The 27,989-nt window shown below is 50.2% G+C and overlaps 1 protein-coding gene across 1 annotated transcript in view; it reads left to right on the forward strand.

Moving 5' to 3' along the window:
* DQX1 (DEAQ-box RNA dependent ATPase 1) overlaps window positions 1-27,989 on the forward strand; it is a 231,115-nt gene that overhangs the window by 26,769 nt on the left and 176,357 nt on the right. Inside the window, exons 2-3 of the mRNA XM_063926029.1 lie at window positions 925-1,434; window positions 11,627-11,820. Of these exons, the coding sequence (XP_063782099.1) occupies window positions 961-1,434; window positions 11,627-11,820 (668 nt within the window). The 5' untranslated portion in view covers window positions 925-960. The remainder of the gene's footprint in view (window positions 1-924; window positions 1,435-11,626; window positions 11,821-27,989) is intronic.

A 27,989-nucleotide genomic window follows, 5' to 3' on the forward strand; every position in this document is an offset into this window, starting at 1 on the left:
TCGTCGAGCGTGACAGACTGTATATAAAGCACGACAGAACTTGTTACCACTATGCCCAGAGAGCTATGGAGACAGGTGTCACACACCTGCAGTGAAATAGTAATGTCGCTCATTGTAAGTTTTTTTTAAAGTGCTGTGTGTCCCAACTATCGCTGATTGTAATGATTCTTTTTCTTTTAGAGCGCTGTGTAGAACTCTGATCTGCACTTTTCTTTGTGTGCGTTGGAAACGCTGAGCAAATCTTTTTCTGTGTTCACATTTCTGCTTAATGTAGGGATCATGTAAAAAAGTCGTTCTTAAACTACGAACGTCGCTGGACTTTGCATTGTTTTCAAAAGCGACACCTGGTGGACGAACACCAGTATTGCTCCCGCCGGAGACTCCATTCATTACACTGTGACTGAATACACCATGCTGCGACAAGGCGCAGGCAAACATAATGCCACTAGTTTTTTGCACTACACTCCACAGATGTAGCCATGCTCATCCAGCTATTCCCACTCCATGGGTGTTGTGGACACCCACGAGTTGGAATAGTCCCTGTTGGTTGACATGCCGACTGGCGGGCTATTCCGTTTTCAGGATCCCGGCGTCGGTGGTCTCCTGACTGCCGGTCACATAAACGCATCCCTTGTTTGTGTGGGATATTAAAAACCTTTAAATAAATCCAATTATAGGTATAAATAAAAACGCGCCTCCTGTTTATGAATAGCGAGCAAAAATATTTATAATTAAAACTATATTAAACAAAACAAAAAACGCCAAGCGCAGTAATTATTGCTGTTCTTGCGCATACGTACAATAAGGTCAGCGTTTCATGTAAATCATTATGTACCATAGTAATGGTCGCCACATCCTCCTTCCTGTGCTGGATGTCTCATCACAATATCACCCGTCTCTCTCTCTCGTCTTCTCTGTCTCCAGGGTTGTAGTGGTTACGTAGAATCCATCACAGAGGGAATGGAGTCGTTAGGCTGTTCCGATGATTGGCAGCAGGAAGATGGTGAAGAGGACCATATTCTCCTGCAAGACGGAGAGGAGGACCATATTCTCCTGCAAGACGGAGAGGAGGACCATATTCTCCTGCAAGATGGAGAGGAGGACCATATTCTCCTGCAAGACGGAGAGGAGGACCACATTCTCATGCAAGATGGAGAGGAGGACCACATTCTCCTGCAAGATGGAGAGGAGGACCATATTCACCTGCAAGATGGAGAGGAGGACCATATTCTCCTGCAAGATGGTGAAGAGGACTCAGGAGACCTGGAGCAAAATCCGTTTGATGGACTGCCATTTTCCTCTCGGTATTACCAGCTCTTTGCCAAACGCCGTACATTGCCTATTTGGGCTGTAAAATACCAGTTCATGGAGAGCCTTCAAACCAGTAACATTGTGCTTCTGTGTGGAGAGCCTGGATCCGGCAAAAGTACACAGGTGATATTTCATTTATTCTCCCATAACACATGGTCAGTGCTTAAAGTTTTTCCTATAACTCTACTGGTCACTGTGCCTGGGGAGACTGTCTCTGTCCTATGCTGGTCACTGTGCCTGGGGAGACGTTCTCTGTCCTATGCTGGTCACTGTGCCTGGGGAGACTGTCTCTGTCCTATGCTGGTCACTGTGCCTGGGGAGACTGTCTCTGTCCTATGCTGGTCACTGTGCATGGAGAGACTGTCTCTGTCCCATGCTGGTCACCGTGGATGGACAGACGGTCTCTGTCCCTGGGGAAGAGGTGAATAATGTGCAGAGCGATTTTGAGGGTGTTCTAGCTTAGTTTGAAATTTCAGTGCAGAAACAAAGCTGCCCAATGTTTATAATAGTTGTAAAGGTTTATGTTGGACTGGGGAGATAGTGTAATTATACTGATTTATAGAGGAGTTGCAGATACTAGAGGAGGAAAGAAGATTACAGGCAAAGTGCTAGTTCCTGGCTCTGGGCAGTCAGTGATTACAGGCGTTATCAGTGTCCTGCTGGCCGTCATCCAGTTCCGTTACACCGCTATCAGTGTCCTCCTGACCATCATCCAGTTCCGTTACACTGTTATCGGTGTCCTGCTGGCCATCATCCAGTTCAGTTACACCGTTATCAGTGTTCTCCTGACCATCATCCAGTTCCAATACACCGTTATCGGTGTCCTGCTGGCCGTCATCCAATTCCATTACACCGTTATCCGTGTCCTCCTGCCCGTCATCCAGTTCCGTTACACCGTTATCAGTGTCCTCCTGCCCGTCATCCAGTTCCGTTACACAGTTATCAGTGTCCACCTGACCATCATCCAGTTCCAATACACCGTTATCAGTGGCCTCCTGGCCGTCATCCAGTTCCAATACACAGTTATCGGTGTCCTCCTGGCCGTCATCCAGTTCCGTTACACCGTTATCAGTGTCCACCTGACCATCATCCAGTTCCAATACACTGTTATCAGTGTCCTCCTGGCCGTCATCTAGTACAGTTACACCATTATCAGTGTCCTCCTGGCCGTCATCTAGTACAGTTACACCATTATCAGTGTCCTCCTGGCCGTCATCTAGTACAGTTACACCATTATCAGTGTCCTCCTGGCCGTCATCTAGTACAGTTACACCATTATCAGTGTCCTCCTGGCCGTCATCTAGTACAGTTACATCATTATCAGTGTCCTCCTGACCATCATCCAGTTCCGTTACACCGTTATCAGTGTCCTTCCTGGCCGTCATCCAGTTCAGTTACACCGTTATCAGTGTCCTCCTGGCCGTCATCCAGTTCCAATACACCGTTATCAGTGTCCTCCTGGCCGTCATCCAGTTCCGTTACACCGTTATCAGTGTCCTCCTGGCCGTCATCCAGTTCAGTTACACCATTATCAGTGTCCTCCTGGCCATCATCCAGTTCAGTTACACCATTATCAGTGTCCTCCTGGCCGTCATCTAGTACAGTTACACCATTATCAGTGTCCTCCTGGCCGTCATCTAGTACAGTTACACCATTATCAGTGTCCTCCTGGCCGTCATCTAGTACAGTTACACCATTATCAGTGTCCTCCTGGCCGTCATCTAGTACAGTTACATCATTATCAGTGTCCTCCTGACCATCATCCAGTTCCGTTACACCGTTATCAGTGTCCTTCCTGGCCGTCATCCAGTTCAGTTACACCGTTATCAGTGTCCTCCTGGCCGTCATCCAGTTCCAATACACCGTTATCAGTGTCCTCCTGGCCGTCATCCAGTTCCGTTACACCGTTATCAGTGTCCTCCTGGCCGTCATCCAGTTCAGTTACACCATTATCAGTGTCCTCCTGGCCATCATCCAGTTCAGTTACACCATTATCAGTGTCCTCCTGACCATCATCCAGTTCAGTTACACTGTTATCAGTGTTCTCCTGTCCCTCATCTAGTACAGTTACACCGCTATCATTGTCCTCCTGTCCGTCATCCAGTTCCGTTACAGCGTTATCAGTGTCCACCTGGCTGTCATCCAGTTCCGTTACACTGTTATCTGTGTCCTACTGGCCGTCATCTAGTTCCATTACACCATTATCAGTGTTCTCAACCGTCATCTAGTACAGTTACACCGCTATCAGTGTCCTCCTGGCCGTCATCCAGTTCCGTTACACCGTTATCAGTGTCCTCCTGGCCGTCATCCAGTTCCGTTACACCGTTATCAGTGTCCTCCTGGCCGTCATCCAGTTCAGTTACACCATTATCAGTGTCCTCCTGACCATCATCCAGTTCAGTTACACCATTATCAGTGTCCTCCTGACCATCATCCAGTTCAGTTACACTGTTATCAGTGTTCTCCTGTCCCTCATCTAGTACAGTTACACCGCTATCATTGTCCTCCTGTCCGTCATCCAGTTCCGTTACAGCGTTATCAGTGTCCACCTGGCTGTCATCCAGTTCCGTTACACTGTTATCTGTGTCCTACTGGCCGTCATCTAGTTCCATTACACCATTATCAGTGTTCTCAACCGTCATCTAGTACAGTTACACTGCTATCAGTGTCCTCCTGTCCGTCATCCAGTTCCGTTACACCGTTATCAGTATCCTCCTGGCTGTCATCCAGTTCCGTTACACCGTTATCAGTGTCCTCCTGACCATCATCCAGTTCCAATACACCGTTATCATTGTCCACCTGGCCATCATCCAGTTCAGTTACACCATTATCAGTGTCCACCTGGCCATCATCTAGTACAGTTACACCGTTATCAGTGTCCTCCTGGCCATCATCTAGTACAGTTACACCGTTATCAGTGTCCTCCTGGCCATCATCCAGTTCCATTACACCGTTACCAGTGTCCTCCTGGCCGTCATCCAGTTCCGTTACACCGTTATCAGTGTCCTCCTGGCCGTTATCCAGTTCCGTTACTCCGTTATCAGTGTCCCCCTGGCCATCATCCAGTTCAGTTACACCGTTATCAGTGTCCTACTGACCATCATCCAGTTCCAATACACCATTATCAGTGTCCTCCTGGCCATCATCCAGTTCAGTTACACCGTTATCAGTGTCCTCCTGACCATCATCCAGTTCCAATACACCATTATCAGTGTTCTCCACCGTCATCTAGTACAGTTACACCGCTATCAGTGTTCTCCTGTCCCTCATCTAGTACAGTTACACCGCTATCAGTGTCCTCCTGTCCGTCATCTAGTTCCGTTACACCATTATCAGTGTCCTCCTGGCTGTCATCCAGTTCAGTTACACTGTTATCTGTGTCCTACTGGCCGTTATCCAGTTCCGTTACACCATTATCAGTGTCCTCCTGGCCGTCATCTAGTACAGTTACACCATTATCCGTGTCCTCCTGGCCGTCATCTAGTACAGTTACACCATTATCAGTGTCCTCCTGGCCGTCATCTAGTACAGTTACACCATTATCAGTGTCCTTCCTGGCCGTCATCCAGTTCCGTTATACCATTATCAGTGTCGTCCTGGCCGTCATCTAGTTCCTTTGCACCATTATCAGTGTTCTCAACCGTCATCTAGTACAGTTAAACCGCTATCAATGTCCTCCTGGCTGTCATCTAGTACAGTTACACCGTTATCAGTGTCCTCCTGGCCGTCATCCAGTTCCAATACACCGTTATCAGTGTCCTCCTTGCCGTCATCCAGTTCCGTTACACCGTTATCAGTGTCCTCCTGGCCGTCATCCAGTTCAGTTACACCATTATCAGTGTCCTCCTGGCCGTCATCCAGTTCCGTTACACCGTTATCAGTGTCCTCCTGACCATCATCCAGTTCCAATACACCGTTATCATTGTCCACCTGGCCATCATTCAGTTCAGTTACACCGTTATCAGTGTCATCCTGGCTGTCATCCAGTTCCGTTACACCATTATCAGTGTCCTCCTGGCCGTGATCTAGTACAGTTACACCATTATCAGTGTCCTCCTGGCCATCATCTAGTACAGTTACACCATTATCAGTGTCCTTCCTGGCCGTCATCTAGTACAGTTACACCATTATCAGTGTCCTCCTGGCCATCATCTAGTACAGTTACACCATTATCAGTGTCCTTCCTGGCCGTCATCTAGTACAGTTACACCATTATCAGTGTCCTCCTGGCCATCATCTAGTACAGTTACACCATTATCAGTGTCCTCCTGGCCATCATCTAGTACAGTTACACCATTATCAGTGTCCTCCTGGCCATCATCTAGTACAGTTACACCATTATCAGTGTTCTCCTGGCCGTCATCTAGTACAGTTACACCGTTATCAGTGTCCTCCTGGCCGTCATCCAGTTCCGTTACACCATTATCAGTGTCCTCCTGGCCGTCATCTAGTTCCATTGCACCATTATCAGTGTTCTCAACCGTCATCTAGTACAGTTAAACCGCTATCAGTGTCCTCCTGTCCGTCATCTAGTACAGTTACACTGCTATCAGTATCCTCCTGTCCGTCATCCAGTTCCGTTACACCGTTATCAGTATCCTCCTGGCTGTCATCCAGTTCCGTTACACCGTTATCATTGTCCACCTGGCCATCATCCAGTTCAGTTACACCATTATCAGTGTCCTCCTGGCCGTCACCCTGTTCAGTTACACCGTTATCAGTGTCCTCCTGGCTGTCATCCAGTTCCATTACACCATCTTCAGTGTCCTGGCCGTAATCTAGTACAGTTACACCATTATCAGTGTCCTCCTGGCCATCATCTAGTACAGTTACACCGTTATCAGTGTCCTCCTGGCCATCATCCAGTTCCGTTACACCGTTATCAGTGTCCTCCTGGCCGTCATCCAGTTCCGTTACACCGTTATCAGTGTCCTCCTGGCCGTTATCCAGTTCCGTTACACCGTTATCAGTGTCCCCCTGGCCATCATCCAGTTCAGTTACACCGTTATCAGTGTCCTACTGACCATCATCCAGTTCCAATACACCGTTATCAGTGTCCTCCTGACCATCATCCAGTTCCGTTACACCATTATCAGTGTCCACCTGACCATCATCCAGTTCAGTTACACCATTATCAGTGTCCTCCTGGCCATCATCCAGTGCAGTTACACCGTTATCAGTGTCCTCCTGACCATCATCCAGTTCCAATACACCATTATCGGTGTTCTCCACCGTCATCTAGTACAGTTACACCGCTATCGGTGTCCTCCTGTCCGTCATCCAGTTCCGATACACCGTTATCAGTGTCCACCTGGCTGTCATCCAGTTCCGTTACACCATTATCAGTGTCCTCCTGGCCGTCATCTAGTACAGTTACACCATTATCAGTGTCCTCCTGGCCGTCATCTAGTACAGTTACACCATTATCAGTGTCCTTCCTGGCCGTCATCTAGTTCCATTGCACCATTATCAGTGTTCTCAACCGTCATCTAGTACAGTTACAGCGCTATCAATGTCCTCCTGGCTGTCATCTAGTACAGTTACACCGCTATCAATGTCCTCCTGGCTGTCATCTAGTACAGTTACAGCGCTATCAATGTCCTCCTGGCTGTCATCTAGTACAGTTACATCATTATCAGTGTCCTCCTGACCATCATCCAGTTCCAATACACCGTTATCAGTGTCCTCCTGGCCGTCATCCAGTTCAGTTACACTGCTATCAGTGTCCTCCTGTCCGTCATCCAGTTCCGTTACACCGTTATCAGTATCCTCCTGGCTGTCATCCAGTTCCGTTACACCGTTATCAGTGTCCTCCTGTCCGTCATCCAGTTCCGTTACACCGTTATCAGTATCCTCCTGGCTGTCATCCAGTTCCGTTACACCGTTTTCATTGTCTTCCTGACCATCATCCAGTTCCAATACACATTTATCATTGTCCACCTGGCCATCATCCAGTTCAGTTACACCGTTATCAGTGTCCTGGCCGTCACCCAGTTCCGTTACACCGTTATCAGTGTACTCCTGGCTGTCATCCAGTTCCGTTACACCATTATCAGTGTCCTCCTGGCCGTGATCTAGTACAGTTACACCATTAACAGTGTCCTCCTGGCCGTCATCTAGTACAGTTACACCATTATCAGTGTCCTGGCTGTCATCCAGTTCCGTTACACCGTTATCAGTGTCCTCCTGACCATCATCCAGTTCCAATACACCGTTATCAGTGTCCTCCTGGCGATCATCCAGTTCAGTTACACCGTTATCAGTGTCCTCCTGACCATCATCCAGTTCCGTTACACCATTATCAGTGTCCACCTGACCATCATCCAGTTCAGTTACACCGTTATCAGTGTCCTCCTGGCCGTCATCCGGTTCCGTTACACCATTATCAGTGTCGTCCTGGCCGTCATCTGGTTCCGTTACACCATTATCAGTGTCGTCCTGGCCGTCATCTGGTTCCGTTACACCATTATCAGTGTCGTCCTGGCTGTCATCCAGTTCAGTTACACTATTATTAGTGATCTCCTGGCCGTCATCCAGTTCAGTTACACCATTACCCGTGGCCTCCTGACCATCATCCAGTTCAGTTACACCGTTATCAGTGTCCTCCTGGCCGTCATCCGGTTCCGTTACACCATTATCAGTGTCGTCCTGGCCGTCATCTGGTTCCGTTACACCATTATCAGTGTCGTCCTGGCCGTCATCTGGTTCCGTTACACCATTATCAGTGTCGTCCTGGCCGTCATCTAGTACAGTTACACCGTTATCAGTGTCCTCCTGGCCGTCATCTAGTACAGTTACACCATTACCCGTGTCCTCCTGACCATCATCCAGTTCCGTTACACCATTATCAGTGTCCTCCTGGCCGTCATCTAGTACAGTTACACCATTACCCGTGTCCTCCTGACCATCATCCAGTTCAGTTACACCGTTATCAGTGTCCTCCTGACCATCATCCAGTTCCGTTACACCGTTATCAGTGTCCTCCTGTCCGTCATCCAGTTCAGTTACACCATTACCCGTGTCCTCCTGGCCGACATCCAGTTCCGTTACACCGTTATCAGTGTCCTCCTGACCATCATCCAGTTCCGTTACACCGTTATCAGTGTCCTCCTGACCATCATCCAGTTCCGTTACACCGTTATCGGTGTCCTCCTGGCTGTCATCCAGTTCAGTTACACTATTACCCGTGGCCTCCTGACCATCATCCAGGTCCGTTACACCATTATCAGTGTCGTCCTGGCCGTCATCTAGTACAGTTACACCGTTATCGGTGTCCTCCTGACAATCATCCAGTTCAGTTACACCGTTATCAGTGTCCTCCTGTCCGTCATCCAGTTCAGTTACACCATTACCCGTGTCCTCCTGACAATCATCCAGTTCAGTTACACCGTTATCAGTGTCCTCCTGTCCGTCATCCAGTTTAGTTACACCGTTATCAGTGTCCTCCTGACCATCATCCAGTTCAGTTACACCGTTATCAGTGTCCTCCTGACCATCATCCAGTTCCGTTACACCGTTATCAGTGTCCTCCTGTCCGTCATCCAGTTCAGTTACACCATTACCAGTGTCCTCCTGTCCGTCATCCAGTTCAGTTACACCATTACCCGTGTCCTCCTGGCCGACATCCAGTTCCGTTACACCGTTATCAGTGTCCTCCTGTCCGTCATCCAGTTCAGTTACACCATTACCCGTGTCCTCCTGGCCGACATCCAGTTCCGTTACACCGTTATCAGTGTCCTCCTGACCATCATCCAGTTCCGTTACACCGTAATCGGTGTCCTCCTGTCCGTCATCCAGTTCAGTTACACCATTACCCGTGTCCTCCTGGCCGACATCCAGTTCCGTTACACCGTTATCAGTGTCCTCCTGACCATCATCCAGTTCCGTTTCACCGCTATCAGTGTCCTCCTGGCCGTCATCCAGTACAGTTACACCGTTATCAGTGTCCTTCCTGGCCTTCATCAGTTCCGTTACACTGTTATTATTGTCCTCCGGCCGTCATCCTGTTCCGTTACACCGTTATCAGTGTTCTCCTGGCCATCATCAAGTTCCGTTACACCGCTATCAGTGTCCTGGCCGTCATCCAGTTCCGTTACACCATTATCAGTGTCTTCCTGGCCGTCGTCCTGTTCCGTTACACCGTTATCAGTGTCCTCCTGGCCATCATCCAGTTCAGTTACGCCGTTATCAGTGTCCTCCTGGCCGTCATCCTGTCCCGTTACACCGTTATCAGTGTCCTCCTGGCCATCATCCAGTTCCGTTTCACCGCTATCAGTGTCCTACCTGGCCGTCATCCAGTTCCGTTACACCGTTATCAGTGTCCTCCTGACCATCATCCAGTTCAGTTACACCGTTATCAGTGTCCTCCTGACCATCATCCAGTTCCGTTACACCGTTATCAGTGTCCTCCTGTCCGTCATCCAGTTCAGTTACACCATTACCCGTGTCCTCCTGGCCGACATCCAGTTCCGTTACACCGTTATCAGTGTCCTCCTGACCATCATCCAGTTCCGTTACACCGTTATCGGTGTCCTCCTGGCTGTCATCCAGTTCAGTTACACTATTACCCGTGGCCTCCTGACCATCATCCAGGTCCGTTACACCATTATCAGTGTCGTCCTGGCCGTCATCTAGTACAGTTACACCGTTATCGGTGTCCTCCTGACAATCATCCAGTTCAGTTACACCGTTATCAGTGTCCTCCTGTCCGTCATCCAGTTCAGTTACACCATTACCCGTGTCCTCCTGACAATCATCCAGTTCAGTTACACCGTTATCAGTGTCCTCCTGTCCGTCATCCAGTTTAGTTACACCGTTATCAGTGTCCTCCTGACCATCATCCAGTTCAGTTACACCGTTATCAGTGTCCTCCTGTCCGTCATCCAGTTCAGTTACACCATTACCAGTGTCCTCCTGTCCGTCATCCAGTTCAGTTACACCATTACCCGTGTCCTCCTGGCCGACATCCAGTTCCGTTACACCGTTATCAGTGTCCTCCTGTCCGTCATCCAGTTCAGTTACACCATTACCCGTGTCCTCCTGGCCGACATCCAGTTCCGTTACACCGTTATCAGTGTCCTCCTGACCATCATCCAGTTCCGTTACACCGTTATCGGTGTCCTCCTGTCCGTCATCCAGTTCAGTTACACCATTACCCGTGTCCTCCTGGCCGACATCCAGTTCCGTTACACCGTTATCAGTGTCCTCCTGACCATCATCCAGTTCCGTTTCACCGCTATCAGTGTCCTCCTGGCCGTCATCCAGTACAGTTACACCGTTATCAGTGTCCTTCCTGGCCTTCATCAGTTCCGTTACACTGTTATTATTGTCCTCCGGCCGTCATCCTGTTCCGTTACACCGTTATCAGTGTTCTCCTGGCCATCATCAAGTTCCGTTACACCGCTATCAGTGTCCTGGCCGTCATCCAGTTCCGTTACACCATTATCAGTGTCTTCCTGGCCGTCGTCCTGTTCCGTTACACCGTTATCAGTGTCCTCCTGGCCATCATCCAGTTCAGTTACGCCGTTATCAGTGTCCTCCTGGCCGTCATCCTGTCCCGTTACACCGTTATCAGTGTCCTCCTGGCCATCATCCAGTTCCGTTTCACCGCTATCAGTGTCCTACCTGGCCGTCATCCAGTTCCGTTACACTGTTATCAGTGTCCTCCTGACCATCATCCAGTTCCGTTACACCGTTATCAGTGTCCTCCTGGCCATCATCAAGTTCCGTTACACCGCTATCAGTGTCCTCCTGGCCGTCACCCAGTTCCGTTACACCGTTATCAGTGTCCTCCTGGCCGTCACCCAGTTCCGTTACACCGTTATCAGTGTCCTCCTGGCCGTCATCCTGTTCCGTTACACCGTTATCAGTGTCCTCCTGGCCATCATCCAGTTCAGTTACGCCGTTATCAGTGTCCTCCTGGCCGTCATCCAGTACCGTTACACCGTTATCAGTGTCCTCCTGGCCGTCATCCAGTTCCGTTACACCGTTATCAGTGTGCTCCTGGCCGTCATCCAGTTCAGTTACGCCGTTATCAGTGTCCTCCTGGCCGTCATCCTGTTCCGTTACTCCGTTATCAGTGTCCTCCTGACCGTCATCCAGTTCCACCATCATTGTCTTCTGGATTATGAACCAGTTCTATTTCAGCATTATCACGGTCCATCAACCTTTCAGTCACATCAGCGTCTCATTGATTGTCAGTCTACGCCATTCCGCCATTCTGCCTCCTGTAGCCTGTCAGTCAGCTGGTTATTACATACGGGTACTGCATGATCGGTGACTGTGTAGGATGTACTGATGCATTTCTCTCTCACAGGTCCCCCAGTGGTGCGCAGAGTTTACGCTTTCCCAGGGGTACAGCGAGGGCTCCGTCATCTGCTCCCAGCCTTATGCTGCAGCGGCCTTCAGTTTAGCTCTCAGAGTGGCGGATGAGATGGACCTGAACTTGGGTCATGAAATTGGATTTTCAGTCCCACATGAGGACTGTACCTCCGCTGGTACTATACTAAGGTAAGCAGGGTACACGTATGACACACATACCTCCGCTGGTACTATACTAAGGTAAGCAGGGTACACGCATGACACACCTCCGCTGGTACTATACTAAGGTAAGCAGTGTACACGAATGACACACCTCCGCTGGTACTATACTAAGGTAAGCAGGGTACACGTATGACACACATACCTCCTCCGGTACTATACTAAGGTAAGCAGTTTACACGTATGACACACATACCTCCGCCAGTACTATACTAAGGTAAGCAGGGTACACGCATGACACGCATACCTCCGCCGGTACTATACTAAGGTAAGCAGGGTACACGCATGACACGCATACCTCCGCCGGTACTATACTAAGGTAAGCAGGGTACACGTATGACACACACACCTCCGCCGGTACTATACTAAGGTAAGCAGGGTACACGCATGACACACACACCTCCGCTGGTACTATACTAAGGTAAGCAGGGTACACGCATGACACACATACCTCCGCTGGTACTATACTAAGGTAAGCAGGGTACACGTATGACACACATACCTCCGCTGGTACTATACTAAGGTAAGCAGGGTACACGTATGACACACATACCTCCGCTGGTACTATACTAAGGTAAACAGGGTACACGTATGACACACATACCTCCGCTGGTCTATACTAAGGTAAGCAGGGTACACGTATGACACACATACCTCCGCTGGTACTATACTAAGGTAAGCAGGGTACACGCTTGACACACATACCTCCACCGGTACTATACTAAGGTAAGCAGGGTACACGCATGACACACACACCTCCGCTGGTACTATATTAAGGTAAGCAGGGTACACGTATGACACACACACCTCCGCTGGTCTATACTAAGGTAAGCAGGGTACACGTATGACACACATACCTCCGCTGGTACTATACTAAGGTAAGCAGGGTACACGTATGACACACATACCTCCGCTGGTACTATACTAAGGTAAGCAGGGTACACGTATGACACACATACCTCCGCTGGTACTTTACTAAGGTAAGCAGGGTACACGCATGACACACATACCTCCGCTGGTACTATACTAAGGTAAGCAGGGTACACGCATGACACACATACCTCCGCCGGTACTTTACTAAGGTAAGCAGGGTACACGCATGACACACATACCTCCGCTGGTACTATACTAAGGTAAGCAGGGTACACGTATGACACACATACCTCCGCTGGTACTATACTAAGGTAAGCAGGGTACACGTATGACACACATACCTCCGCTGGTACTATACTAAGGTAAGCAGGGTACACGCATGACACACACACCTCCGCTGGTACTATACTAAGGTAAGCAGGGTACACGCATGACACACATACCTCCGCTGGTACTATACTAAGGTAAGCAGGGTACACGTATGACACACATACCTCCGCTGGTACTATACTAAGGTAAGCAGGGTACACGTATGACACACATACCTCCGCTGGTACTATACTAAGGTAAGCAGGGTGCTGCATTCGCCCCTTATAATAATAATAATAATAATAATAATAATAATGTGTATTTGATATACAAGAACATTCTAAAAGAATCAGATCTGAGGACGTTACAAGGGCTAGTTATAAACCTAGTAATGTACAGGCCTCAATCTCTCACCCTCTGTGATATCGTCCGTGACCTCCTTCTGGTGGGCGTTCTCTTGTGTCGCTGCAGCGTTGGCGTAGTGCCTCCTGTGCTTTACGTCTGCGTTGTACGTGGCGGTCTGGCGTTTTTACGTTTATGCTTCCTGAATGTCTGTGTTTTGCTTGTGTGTGTGCACCATGCTCCATATACCCCCAATATACGGCGCTGCCACCTATCCAGCTCTAACCATCACCTACATTGCATAGCACATACTATATTTCATGAGTCACAATTTAAGTAATGAGTAATCGCATACACCCTTCCGTTTACCTCAATTCTGTTCTGTCATTTTTATAGTCTTACAAACATGGGCTCTCACCACTACAATCCATTCTGAATGCAGCTGCGAGGCTGATCTTCCTCGCTAGACGGTCATCGTCTGCAGATCCGCTCTGTCAGTCCCTCCATTGGTTACCTGTACTCTACCGTATTCAATATAAAATACTTTTACTTACACAGAAGGCCATTAACCAAGCTACACCAACATACATCACTTCTCTTATCTCATAATATCTCCCAACCAGACCTCTTCGCTCTTCACAAGACCTGCGTCTCTCATCCACACTCATTACTCGCTCCCACTCACAATGCAGGACTCTCTCCGGGCTGCACCCACTCTGTGGAATGCCCTCCCACGCACAATAAGACTTACCTCTAGTCTATGTTTCTAGTAAGCAATGCCCACATCTGTGGAAGCCTCTTCTACGAGTTCCGGACTCTTCTTTCTCCACGTATTGCACTCCTTACAATCCTGTCTTTAATAGTAGGGGCCCGTCTATATCTTAAAGGAGGGTGTTCAGGTACAAAATCAGAACTAGAAATTAGGATTTAATGTTAAGAATTACTTCAGAGTTTACAGCTGCAAAAAAGAGAGTTATAAAGTATATATCATTAGTTTATAAGTACACACACATTTCAGGCAATTTCAAGAAAATAGAAATAAGTTCAGAAAACAAGGCCTGTTGTTCAGCCATGGAGGAGATGACGGAACAGATGAGATTGGGGCACCCTCCAGCTGTCTTCTCCTCCAGTAGTGGCACCTCCTGCTCATTCCTATCCTCCCTGGCAGCTACTCCAAAAAGAGACCCCACCCTTGTGGATTGTAACCCTTCAATACCCAAACTGATGGTTTCGGCACGTAACCCAGGGGTTTCCCCACTCATCATGCAGGGGTGCTTACTTATCTTGTTTCATTCTGTAGGAAAAGACCTGTGGTCTGTCCATATTGAGCAGATTAATGACTTTAGGGGGTTACTCAGGGATGGGTCCGCAATAACCCCGTTCCCGGCACCAATGCGCCTGTGCAGGCCCTGTCCTGAACGTGCGCAACCGGCCAATGCGATCTGATTGACATGCATTCGCAGGGCTGGCAGGGGGCTGGCAACCCTGGGGCAGGTTGGCGACGTTTTCAGGGCAGCTGCATGATGTTACACACAGTCGCTCCGATCTAAAAAATGGCGACGAACCTCCTGCATACGCAGCCTAGCTGCGGCCGCAGGGGGTCATCCACAGTTGCTGAGACCACAATTTAATTGCGGTCGCAGCCGCCGGGAATTCCATTCTGCATGTTGGGCGGCCTTGCCGTCCCCCAGCATGCGTAAGAAAGGATTGCAGATTCTGCAATCCGTACTGAATAACCCCCTTAGTCAGGAAAGAGAGTGTCCTGTTTACAAGCTGCAAAGTCCTCTGTAGCTCACACACGCCCCGTGCTGTGTACAGTACACATACAATCCAAATGTCCTCTAATTCATTTCCATTACCTGGAGATAATTACAGAAGGGCACTTTGGCATACAGTTTTAAAAATGACATTTCCATGCAGAATATACATGGTTACAACATGCAATGTGAACATTACCTTATTTTTGATCAGATCCATGATGGATCCTGACAACTCCCCCTTCCCCCAAAAAACACTAGGCCCGTATGACTGTGGTCACCTAAATGGTAATGGTCTTCGCCTACTTCCGTTTGCCAACCACAACAATATGTAACATCTGGATCCAACACTTACAAAACCATCTCTTAACTCGCTTCTCCAATAATGGAAGAGATAAAAGTATGCTAGATTATATTCTCCTCTATGCCTTCCATGGCGTGAGAGCAATGCGTGGAGCATCAATTGGATCAGATCATCATTTAGCTGAACATCCACCTAAAAGCGCCAAATTTCTTGAAACCATCACCAATTTTAGACTTTAACGCCTAACAAGAACTTTCAAATTCTGCTCAAAAACAGGTTCACACCCCTATTACCTAATGATGGTGTAAACCACAGCTGGACTGACACATAAACGGCAATAAATGAGTCCCTCAGACAGACATGCCAAATTAAAGAGAGAAAGATCAGACCGTGGGTCTGTAACATCACCTTAGACTTAGTGGAAGAATGTGCGCAAGTAAAAACATAAAAACCGTAAACTCTGCCTGCGCCTTAATAGACAAATGAAAAAAACTACTAGAATCAGATAAAGAAGCAAGGTGCAAAGGAAAAGCCCAAGAAAAGGAAGAGGCCAGTAGAAAGCATGATTCACGGCTGCTGTACAGGAAATATTACACAACTGCAATGGAAAATGCAGGGCCAACGGAGGATGTTGCTGACGACACATGGAAGCGTGTATCGCCAGAGACATAGCGGATACCCACTACACTATGCACCCGATATATCAGTCCGACCCATATCACCTATTGTGTAACCAGTTTAGCAGAAAGACACTCCACAACGTTCTAACACAGGTATCCATAGAATAAAATAGACAATAACTGGCACTCACCAGTCCCTGTGGAAAGATCTTTACCAGATGACCACTTACATCAGCTACACGTGATGTCCGGTAGGAAGTGACTTCTGCCACATGTTCTTATATGTTTTGTTTTCCATTGAAAGGTTTTTAAATGTATCACGCTGCAAGGTTTTATATCTTTCTGAGTATGCTGACACCTTCACTACTCCGAACTGAGTGATCATTTCTGAAGGATTATGGTCAAAGAAACCATTATGAGCCCAATTCAAGCTTTTATCTGGTAAAGATCTATCAACAGGGAGTTTGGTCCCAATGTTTGTGTGTTTTCTCTGGGGTTGTGTCCTGTGGTTTCTCACTTCTGTCAAGTCTACTTCTAAAATGTGATGCACCTGTAAGAAAGCTAAAGTGTTGTAAGCAAATACATCATTGTAGATAGTGTCCCATTTCTCTTTCCAAGGTTCATTCTAATACAACTTTGTTCTCCTTTCTACTTCACTAAGCGTGGTCTCCGTACATGACCGTTTTACACTATGTTTCTGTTTTCATTTCATGTCTGAAGATATTTTTGAGTTGTATCACTTACCAACAGAATCTAAATGTATTTGATGATTTATATATCGTGTCCTGAGTTTTACTGCCTCGTGTCCTGGGTCCCCTGCTACTGCCTCGTGTCCTGAGGTACCCTTCTTCTGAATCGTGTCCTAGGTTCCCTTCTCCTGCCTCTTGTCCTGGGTCTCCTGCTCCTGCCTCGTGTCCTGGGTCCCCTGCTCCTGCCTCGTGAGCTGAGGTCCCCTTCTTCTGAATCGTGTCCTAGGTTCCCTTCTCTTGCCTCGTGTCCTGGGTCTCCTGCTCCTGCCTCGTGTCCTGGGTCCCCTGCTCCTGCCTCGTGTCCTGAGGTCCCCTTCTTCTGAATCGTGTCCTAGGTTCCCTTCTCCTGCCTCGTGTCCTGGGTCTCCTGCTCCTGCCTCGTGTCCTGGGTCCCCTGCTCCTGCCTCGTGTCCTGAGGTCCCCTTCTTCTGAATCGTGTCCTAGGTTCCCTTCTCTTGCCTCGTGTCCTGGGTCTCCTGCTCCTGCCTCGTGTCCTGGGTCCCCTGCTCCTGCCTCGTGTCCTGAGGTACCATTCTCCTAGCTCATGTCCTGGGTCCCCTTCTCCTTCCTTGTGGTTTGAGTTTCTGTCCACTGCCTCATTTCCTGGGTCCCTTTCTCCTGACTCATGTCCTGAGATCCCATTCTCCTGCTTTGTGTTTTGGGTCCCCTTCTCCTGTCCTGGGTCCCCTTCTCTTGCCTCATGTCCTGAGGTCCCATTCTCCTAGCTCGTGTCCTGGGTCCCCTTCTCCTTCCTTGTGGTTTGAGTTTCTGTCCACTGCCTCATGTCCTGGGTCCCCTTCTGCCTCATGTCCTGGGTCACCTTCTCCTGCCTTGTGTCCTGTGTCCCCTTCTCCTGCCTCAAGTACTGGGTCCCCTTCTCCTGCCTTGTGTCCCTTCTCCTACCTCATGTCCTATGGTCCCCTTCTCCTGCCTCGTGTCCTGGGTCCCCTTCTCCTGCCTTGTGTCCTGAGTTTATGAGGTACCCTGTGTCCTGTGCCTGATGTCCTGTGTCCTGAGGTACCCTTACCCTGCCTCGTGTCCTGAGGTCCCATTCACCAGCCTCGTGCCCTGGGTCACCTTTGCCTGCCTCATGTCCCAAGGTCCCCTTTGCCTGCCTCATGTACTATGGTCCCGTTTGTCTGCCTCATATCCTGGGGTCCCCTTCTCCTGCCTCGTGACCCAAGGTCCCCTTCTCCTGCCTCGTGACCCAAGGTCCCCTTCTTCTGCCTCGTGTCCCGAGGTATCCTTCTCCTTCCTAGTTTCCAAGGTCCCCTACTCCTGCCTCGTGACCCAAGGTCACCTTCTTCTGCCTCGTGTCCTGAGGTCCTCTTTGCCTGTCTTGTGTCCCGAGGTATCCTTCTCCTGCCTCATGTATTACTTCTCCTGCCTTCTGTACAAGGTCCCCCTTCTCTTGCCTCGTGTCCAAGATCCCCTTTGTCTTCCCTGAGTCCCGAGGTCACCTTTACCTGCCTAGTATATTGCAGACCCCCTTTACCTGCCTCATGTACCTAGGACCCCTTTGCCTGCCTCATGTACCCCTTCTACTGCCTGGTGTCCTGGTGTCTCCTGCCTTGTATCTAAGGTCCCCTTATCCTGCCTCGTGTACCCCTTCTCCTGCCTTGTATCCAAGGTCCCCTTTACCTGCCTCATGTACCGTGGTCCCCGTTACCTGCCTCATGTACTGAGGTCCCAAATACCTGCCTCATGTACCGAGGTCCCCTTTACCTGCCTCGTGTACCTTGGTCCCTGTGAGGATACCGGGTTCCAAATCATTCAGTCATGGTGGTAGATGAAAAACCAACAGTGGTTTATTGAACAGAATGGGTTATAAACAGCTCAGCACACTTCTGTGATCCAATTCTACACGACAATCCCTCCTGGAACTCCTGACAGAACATTACTTCTTAGCCAGTCTCCTGCCACTCTCTGACCTTCTCTGTCAGATCTCTTCCCCCCAGCAGAGCTCACTCCTCTTGTTATACCCTCCCCTGTCTATTCATCACACAAGCTGGTCAGTCAGGAATGGAGACGAGGTGTCTGGACTCTTGTACACAATGGAGTGCACAGGATCAGATTACCTGCATCTCCATACAGAACCTGTTAACTACATAACCATCCTAATCACATCTGAGTGTACAGCTAGGGGACTTACATTACAATGAACTGATTTAACTATGTTACTAACACTCTGGCCTAGACTTATTCAGTTAACAATTACATTGAATATATAATAACCAAATAAACTACATATACCAAATATAACAGATAAAATATAACTGTACAATATAATAACCACACAATACAATACAATATTGCCTAGCATATAACTAATAACATATTGCCAATTGGTGAAGTCCATGTGTAGGACCAGGGCTAGGAAAGTAACCACGTGTCTTTTACCACTGTGCGACACAACGCGCCGGCTGTGTCATCACGTGTCGTCACAGTCCCCTTTACCTGTCTTATGTACCGAGGTCCCCATTACCTGCCTCATGTACCAAGGTCCCCTTTACCTGCCTCATGTACTGAGGTCCCCTTTACCTGCCTCATGTACTGAGGTCCCCTTTACCTGCCTCATGTACTGAGGTCCCCATTACCTGTCTCATGTACTGAGGTCCCCATTACCTGTCTCATGTACCTTGGTCCCCTTTACCTGCCTCATGTACTGAGGTCCCCGTTACCTGCCTCATGTACTGAGGTCCCCTTTACCTGCCTCATGTACTGAGGTCCCCTTTACCTGCCTCATGTACTGAGGTCCCCTTTACCTGCCTCATGTACTGAGGTCCCCTTTACCTGCCTCATGTACTGAGGTCCCCATTACCTGTCTCATGTACTGAGGTCCCCATTACCTGTCTCATGTACCTTGGTCCCCTTTACCTGCCTCATGTACTGAGGTCCCCGTTACCTGCCTCATGTACTGAGGTCCCCTTTACCTGCCTCATGTACTGAGGTCCCCTTTACCTGCCTCATGTACTGAGGTCCCCTTTACCTGTCTCTTGTACTGAGGTCCCCTTTACCTGCCTCATGTACCGAGGTCCCCTTTACCTGTCTCGTGTACCGAGGTCCCCTTTACCTGCCTCATGTACCAAGGTCCCCTTTACCTGCCTCATGTACCAAGGTCCCCTTTACCTGCCTCATGTACCAAGGTCCCCTTTACCTGTCTCATGTACTGAGGTCCCCTTTACCTGCCTCATGTACTGAGGTCCCCTTACCTGCCTCATGTACCGAGGTCCCCTTTACCTGCCTCATGTACTGAGGTCCCCTTTACCTGCCTCATGTACCGAGGTCCCCATTACCTGCCTCATGTACCGTGGTCCCCATTACCTGTCTCATGTACCTTGGTCCCCTTTACCTGCCTCATGTACTGAGGTCCCCGTTACCTGCCTCATGTACCGAGGTCCCCTTTACCTGCCTCGTGTACCGTGGTCCCCATTACCTGCCTCATGTACCGAGGTCCCCTTTATCTGCCTCATGTACCAAGGTCCCCTTTACCTGCCTCATGTACTGAGGTCCCCTTTACCTGCCTCATGTACCAAGGTCCCCATTACCTGCCTCATGTACCGTGGTCCCCATTACCTGTCTCATGTACCTTGGTCCCCTTTACCTGCCTCATGTACTGAGGTCCCCGTTACCTGCCTCATGTACCGAGGTCCCCTTTACCTGCCTCGTGTACCATGGTCCCCATTACCTGCCTCGTGTACCGAGGTCCCCTTTACCTGCCTCATGTACCGAGGTCCCCTTTACCTGCCTCATGTACCGAGGTCCCCTTTACCTGCCTCATGTACTGAGGTCCCCATTACCTGCCTCGTGTATCTTGGTCCCCTTTACCTGTCTCTTGTACTGAGGTCCCCTTTACCTGTCTCTTGTACCGAGGTCCCCTTTACCTGTCTCTTGTACCGAGGTCCCCTTTACCTGTCTCATGTACCTTGGTCCCCTTTACCTGTCTCTTGTACCGAGGTCCCCTTTACCTGTCTCTTGTACCAAGGTCCCCTTTACCTGTCTCTTGTACTGAGGTCCCCATTACCTGCCTCGTGTACCTTGGTCCCCTTTACCTGTCTCTTGTACCGAGGTCCCCTTTACCTGCCTCATGTACTGAGGTCCCCTTTACCTGCCTCATGTACTGAGGTCCCCTTTACCTGTCTCTTGTACCGAGGCCCCCTTTACCTGCCTCGTGTACCTTGGTCCCCTTTACCTGCCTCGTGTACCAAGGTCCCCTTTACCTGCCTCATGTACCAAGGTCCCCTTTACCTGCCTCGTGTACCAAGGTCCCCTTTACCTGCCTCGTGTACCAAGGTCCCCTTTACCTGCCTCGTGTACCAAGGTCCCCTTTACCTGCCTCATGTACCAAGGTCCCCTTTACCTGCCTCGTGTACCAAGGTCCCTGTGACAGGATGGTACCGTACGGAAGCACTCACCGCTTGCCGCGTCCCGTCGACTGCGCACAGACTGGAAGGTCAAGCCGCACGAGGCCTGACCACATAGGGGATTCCCGCTTACCGTCAGTAACCGCCTGTTACTGACTCCACCCACTGCGCTGTGGGCGGGTTCTCGCTGCCACCACCAAACTCCTAACCTGCCGTGGCGTTTGGAACCACGGTTCTGCTCTGTATGTGCCGACGCACTGCTTTACCACAGCTGTGTGGTGTTGACGAATCCCCTCTAGCCACTTGCTAGGCCTCTACCGGTAGCTAGCGGAAGGCGGAGCTTGGAGACGTCAGGTGCTTCCCTGGACAGCCGGAGGACGGGGCTAGGTTTGGCCTAACCCTGTTGGTCACAAGATGAAGCAGTCTTCTTGAGGCAAAGATGTTTATGTGCTCAATAGTTCTAAAGAGAACCCTTCCCTATTGCTAGGGGCAACAGCATACAATCAGATGTTTCAGCAGAATAAAGATGGTACAACTACACACTGGAGGCACGCAGGTCTCCTTTTTATGTCAGTTTTCCACACAGTACCACAGGGGGTAAGCCCTCCCTGTCTTCTCCAACCAATCAGGTTATTTTACAAAATACCAATAAATTACATTTTACAAGGATATAAGTGCAATAAAACAATATCCTCCTTCCTGTCACCCAGACAACGTTTGGTATCAGATTAACATTCACTATTGATAAATTTATCACATATCTTCAAAATACAGATGTTTCTGGTCATTCCCATCTGCAGGCAATCCCAGTGTTTAAGATTACAACAGGAATGGCTACAATACAAACAAACAGTCTTCCTTCCTTTAACTTCCATTCACGGATCGTATATCAAATCGCCTACATGAAACAAGTTCCAAGCCCATAAACCCAGTGATTAGCATCTCTCTCTAAGGAACTTACACATCAAAAGGTATTGTCCTTCACACCTCACTGCTAGTACAGGGCCCTTAGCATGCCACTTCCTATTTCCAGAGGATAAGAGATGCTTATTCAGACAGCTATAGTAACTGCATTTTTCCTTTAAATATACACCAAGCCTGTCTTGAATATAAAATAAATACATTTAAACATGTCTTCCTGCAATGGTGCACAGAGCACTACATATGACATGTTAAAAGTAAAACACATCATTAAACAAACTTTTAAACAGTCCGTAACATGGCGCCGGGCACGAGGGTTAACCCCTTCAGTGCCGCCGACGCCATTACACGTGTGGCTGGCTAGTCTCTCCGGCCACATTCCTCCCCCCCCATTCAAGCGGGTCAACCAGGGACCCATGTCCCAACGATTTGGGTCCTGGTCCCGCAGTCCGTTGGGGTGAAGGGGATGCTACCTGGGGGTTGTAGGCTCTGGCCTAGACAGTTCATCCATAGTGTAGTGGGCCTCTCTTCGTGGGTGCACAATGTTCAAATAGTCCACCTGAAGTCCAAGTTCAAGGCGCCACCACAAAAGTCTGTCCAATTTCCCCAAGGTAGGTTGCGGCCACCTAACAGGTAGGTGGTAAGTCACCACGGTGGGGGGCTGGTTACAAACAAGTGACACCCAAGGTGTCCCAATTGTGGCATACCCCACCTCCCACCATAGCAGTTTTCTGCTCAAACAGGCCACAGGGTGCTCCTGCCCATATGGCTCTTTCTGGCTCGGTACTGCTCCCAGTCCGTGCAGTGGCGCAATAGTTCGTAACACACAGTCCTGGTCAAGAATGTGCGCCATCAGCACTGGAGCGGGTACCCGAGCCTCCTTCAATGACTGGAATGCCAACTCGCAAGCGGGTGCAAAGTCCACTGACTTGGGAATGCCCTTCCTAGCCATCTCTGTCAAGGGGTTCACTACAGGACTAAAGTCAATGACAACATGTCCGTAGGGCCTTACAGGTTCTAAGGTCAGTACCGGTCTGGGTGATGTGGGTCGGGGACAGCCTCTGGTTGCCTCCACCCCCTCTGGGTTGGGCCTACCCCTGTCTCCCCCCACATGGTGCCCCAGGCACTGCACCTCCGTCATACCTATCTGGCAACTGTCTGCCCTAACTGTCAGACCTGCCCTCCCATCCTCCTCTGTCGACCTATGACTCGGGAAACCTACCCTGTCACCTAGGCCTACTCCTTCCTCCTCGTCCGCTACCTGTGCCACAGTGATGGCGGCCAGACCACCAGCCTCTGGATCCTGTGTGGCATCCACTACAGGGAGGCTGCGTGTCTTCCCCGATCTACTGCGCACAGGCAGGGGACCTGCTATGTCCACAGCAACTTGCTGCAAGGGTTCTCCTATGGGCAGAGGCCCAGAGACAACACAGCCGCTGAAGTGCCCCGGCTGCCAACGCATGGCACCAGCCTTACCTGTGGTCTGGGCGTCATCCGACATTCCAGACCAGGGTAAGCTCTGTGTCAGGCACTTCAGGGTACGGTCTGTCTCCGGGTTACTGTCCAAAGGGGTTTCGCTGGCAACCGACACCGGTTGCGCAGGAACTTTCCCAGAGGGGACCAGTTGGACACATTCCCTATCTGGTCTATCCCCTCCCACTTTCCTATCTACCCTGTACCTTAACCCTTCCCGCCCGGTCAAACTTCCTGCCCCAACCCTGTCAAGGCCGCTGCCAGAGTGGCGCCTCATGCCTTTCGGGGATGGGTCAGAGAGTTGAGCCTCCCTAAACTCCTGCCTGTGGCCCTCAATCTCTCCTAAATTGGGACACTCTACAGGGGGATCTAGGTGGGGACTACTAGGGTCAGTCTGGTAGGGGTCAGTCATGGAAAAGTCAGTGTGGTTTCTCATACTCACCGCCGGAGTTGGCAAACCACTTGGGTCAGGAGCATCATTGGGCACCCCCACAGGATCAAACGAGCTGCGTTGCTAGGGGACGTAGGCATACCAGAGGCAAAAGGCATGCGGGGCTGATGTACTGATCTAGCCGCTGTGATCTTTTCCTCTGGGCTGGTTGAAGCTGTGGTTGGCTGTGCTGGCAGTTGTCTAGCAGCTGTAGTCTTTTCCTCTGGGCTGGGCTGTGCTGGAGTAGCTGATGTCAACGGTGGTTTTGGAACTTGACTCCGGGGAATGGCGCCAACAAACATAGTGACGATCCCACCACCCAGATCATTTCCTAGGACCACATCAGTTGGGAGACCATCCATGACAGCAACTTCTCGCAACTCTGGTCCAGCTCCCCAGTCCAGGTAGACTCTTGCCATGGGAACCGCTTTTTCTGTTCCTTCTGCCAGGGTGACCGTGGCAGTGCGACCCTGCAATACTACAGCAGGATCTATAAGGTGGGGGCTCACCACAGTGATTGAGGCCCCAGAGTCTCTTGGGCCTTCTCCCTGCAGAGGTCCCACGTGGACTGGCTGCAGGTGCCTCCACATGTTGTGTAGGGGCTGTTTGGCCATGCAGGTGACTCTCTCCGCAGAGTGCACCTGTCTCTCGCCACACTCCATCGGACTGACTGGAGGGTGAACAGTCTCTGTAGGCTCATCTCCTCTCGTCAAACAAGCGAGCTGGGCTCCAGCACTCGGATTTGGGGCACGAGTCTGGGGTGCTTGGGATGCAGGACAGTTCATCCTCAGATGTCCGATTTTCCCACAGCCGTAGCACTTCTTCTCCAGTCGTGGCACCGATGATCTCTGATCAGTTGCAGGGACGCTGCGGTGCGGTTGCTGGCCAAGAGCACCCGGGTTGGAAGATGCTTGTCTTTGGGAGTGATGAGCTGAAGAGGGTGGTCCCCTTGGTGGTACAGTCTGTTGGAGCTGGCTGCTGGCGGGGCGCTTCTGCCCCCGTGGCCGAATTGCCACATATTTGTCGGCTAGTTGGGCAGCCATTTTTAAGCTGGGTGGCTCCCGATCTAGCACCCACTCCTTCACTTCTTGGGCGCACCTGCGGTAGAACTGCTCCCTGCAGATCAGGTCAATCAGTGCGTCCCATGTAGTGGCTTCCGAATCCTTCACCCACTTCACCACATACTGCCGCAGCTGGGTGGCGAACTGCCCATGGGTGCTGCTAGGATTCTTTGGCAAGTCTCTGAACTTCTTCCTGTAAGACTCTGGAGTGATGAAGAATCGCTGGAGGAGGGCCTTCGCGACTTCGTCGTAGTTCCCACAGTCCTCCGTGGCCACTCCCCGATAGGCCTCCAAGGCCTCTCCATGCAGAGTGGGCACAAGGTGTCTCACCCACTCCGACTTGGGTAAATCGTGTAGTTTACAAGTCCTTTCAAAAACTTGCAAATGTCCATCAATGTCCCCATCACTGTCTGCAAACTTGGCAAACTGTATACGTCCTGATCTGTATACAACAGCTGACAACGGCTCCCGGGGTACCACGGCCTGTGGTGCCCGCTCATCACACCACATCTGGATGATGATCAAGCGCTCTTGCTCCGTTGCCCTTTCCCCCAATTCCGCTAGCCGATCTGCTAGGGTATCCGGGCCGCCCCCCCTGGGACGTTGGGATCCTGGCCCTGCTTGGGATTGCTGGGAAACATTGCTGCTGTGAGAGAGGGCGGGGCTTGTGGTTCTCACCGGTTCCTTACGAAGGTCCACTGTTGGGCCGTCCTCTGCGATGCTGACGCCGTCAGTGCTTTCCACCTCCGCCCGATGAGACTCCTCCACGCTCCTGAGCGCCGCCTTCATGACGCTTCTGGACGCGTTGGAAGGGATATCCACACCCTTCCCCTGGCATACGATCTCCAGATCCTCCTTGGACATTCCGCTGAATTCCGCCATCTTGTGCGTTCTCCTGCGCTGCAGTTACTCCTCTCCTGAGTAACTCGGCTTCTCCAATCGGGTGATGAAAAGCCGCCTGGGAATATCCCACCACTATGCCACCAATTTCTGTGACAGGACGGTACCGTACGGAAGCACTCACCGCTTGCCGCGTCCCGTCGACTGCGCACAGACTGGAAGGTCAAGCCGCACGAGGCCTGACCACATAGGGGATTCCCGCTTACCGTCAGTAACCGCCTGTTACTGACTCCACCCACTGCACTGTGGGCGGGTTCTCGCTGCCACCACCAAACTCCTAACCTGCCGTGGCGTTTGGAACCACGGTTCTGCTCTGTATGTGCCGACGCACTGCTTTACCACAGCTGTGTGGTGTTGATGAATCCCCTCTAGCCACTTGCTAGGCCTCTACCGGTAGCTGGCGGAAGGCGGAGCTTGGAGACGTCAGGTGCTTCCCTGGACAGCCGGAGGACGGGGCTAGGTTTGGCCTAACCCTGTTGGTCACAAGATGAAGCAGTCTTCTTGAGGCAAAGATGTTTATTTGCTCAATAGTTCTAAAGAGAACCCTTCCCTATTGCTAGGGGCAACAGCATACAATCAGATGTTTCAGCAGAATAAAGATGGTACAACTACACACTGGAGGCACGCAGGTCTCCTTTTTATGTCAGTTTTCCACACAGTACCACAGGGGGTAAGCCCTCCCTGTCTTCTCCACCAATCAGGTTATTTTACAAAATACCAATAAATTACATTTTACAAGGATATAAGTGCAATAAAACAATATCCTCCTTCCTGTCACCCAGACAACGTTTGGTATCAGATTAACATTCACTATTGATAAATTTATCACATATCTTCAAAATACAGATGTTTCTGGTCATTCCCATCTGCAGGCAATCCCAGTGTTTAAGATTACAACAGGAATGGCTACAATACAAACAAACAGTCTTCCTTCCTTTATCTTCCATTCACGGATCGTATATCAAATCGCCTACATGAAACAAGTTCCAAGCCCATAAACCCAGTGATTAGCATCTCTCTCTAAGGAACTTACACATCAAAAGGTATTGTCCTTCACACCTCACTGCTAGTACAGGGCCCTTAGCATGCCCCTTCCTATTTCCAGAGGATGAGTTGCTTATTCAGACAGCTATAGTAACTGCATTTTTCCTTTAAATATACACCAAGCCTGTCTTGAATATAAAATAAATACATTTAAACATGTCTTCCTGCAATGGTGCACAGAGCACTACATATGACATGTTAAAAGTAAAACACATCATTAAACAAACTTTTTAACAGTCCGTAACATGGCGCCGGGCACGAGGGTTAACCCCTTCAGTGCCGCCGACGCCATTACACGTGTGGCTGGCTAGTCTCTCCGGCCACAGTCCCCTTTACCTGCCTCATGTACCAAGGTCCCCTTTACCTGCCTCGTGTACCAAGGTCCCCTTTACCTGTCTCATGTACTGAGGTCCCCTTTACCTGCCTCATGTACCAAGGTCCCCTTTACCTGTCTCATGTACCGAGGTCCCCTTTACCTGCCTCATGTACCGAGGTCCCCTTTACCTGTCTCATGTACTGTGGTCCCCTTTACCTGCCTCGTGTACTGAGGTCCCCTTTACCTGCCTCGTGTACCGAGGTCCCCTTTACCTGTCTCATGTACTGAGGTCCCCGTTACCTGCCTCGTGTACCGAGGTCCCCTTTACCTGTCTCTTGTACCGAGGTCCCCTTTACCTGCCTCATGTACCAAGGTCCCCTTTACCTGCCTCATGTACTGAGGTCCCCATTACCTGCCTCGTGTACCTTGGTCCCCTTTACCTGTCTCTTGTACTGAGGTCCCCTTTACCTGTCTCATGTACCGAGGTCCCCGTTACCTGCCTCATGTACTGAGGTCCCCGTTACCTGCCTCATGTACTGAGGTCCCCGTTACCTGCCTCATGTACTGAGGTCCCCTTTACCTGCCTCGTGTACCGAGGTCCCCTTTACCTGCCTCATGTACTGAGGTCCCCTTTACCTGTCTCATGTACTGAGGTCCCCTTTACCTGCCTCATGTA

Source organism: Pseudophryne corroboree, chromosome 1, assembly GCF_028390025.1.
Source record: "Pseudophryne corroboree isolate aPseCor3 chromosome 1, aPseCor3.hap2, whole genome shotgun sequence".
Classification (NCBI taxonomy): domain Eukaryota; kingdom Metazoa; phylum Chordata; class Amphibia; order Anura; family Myobatrachidae; genus Pseudophryne; species Pseudophryne corroboree.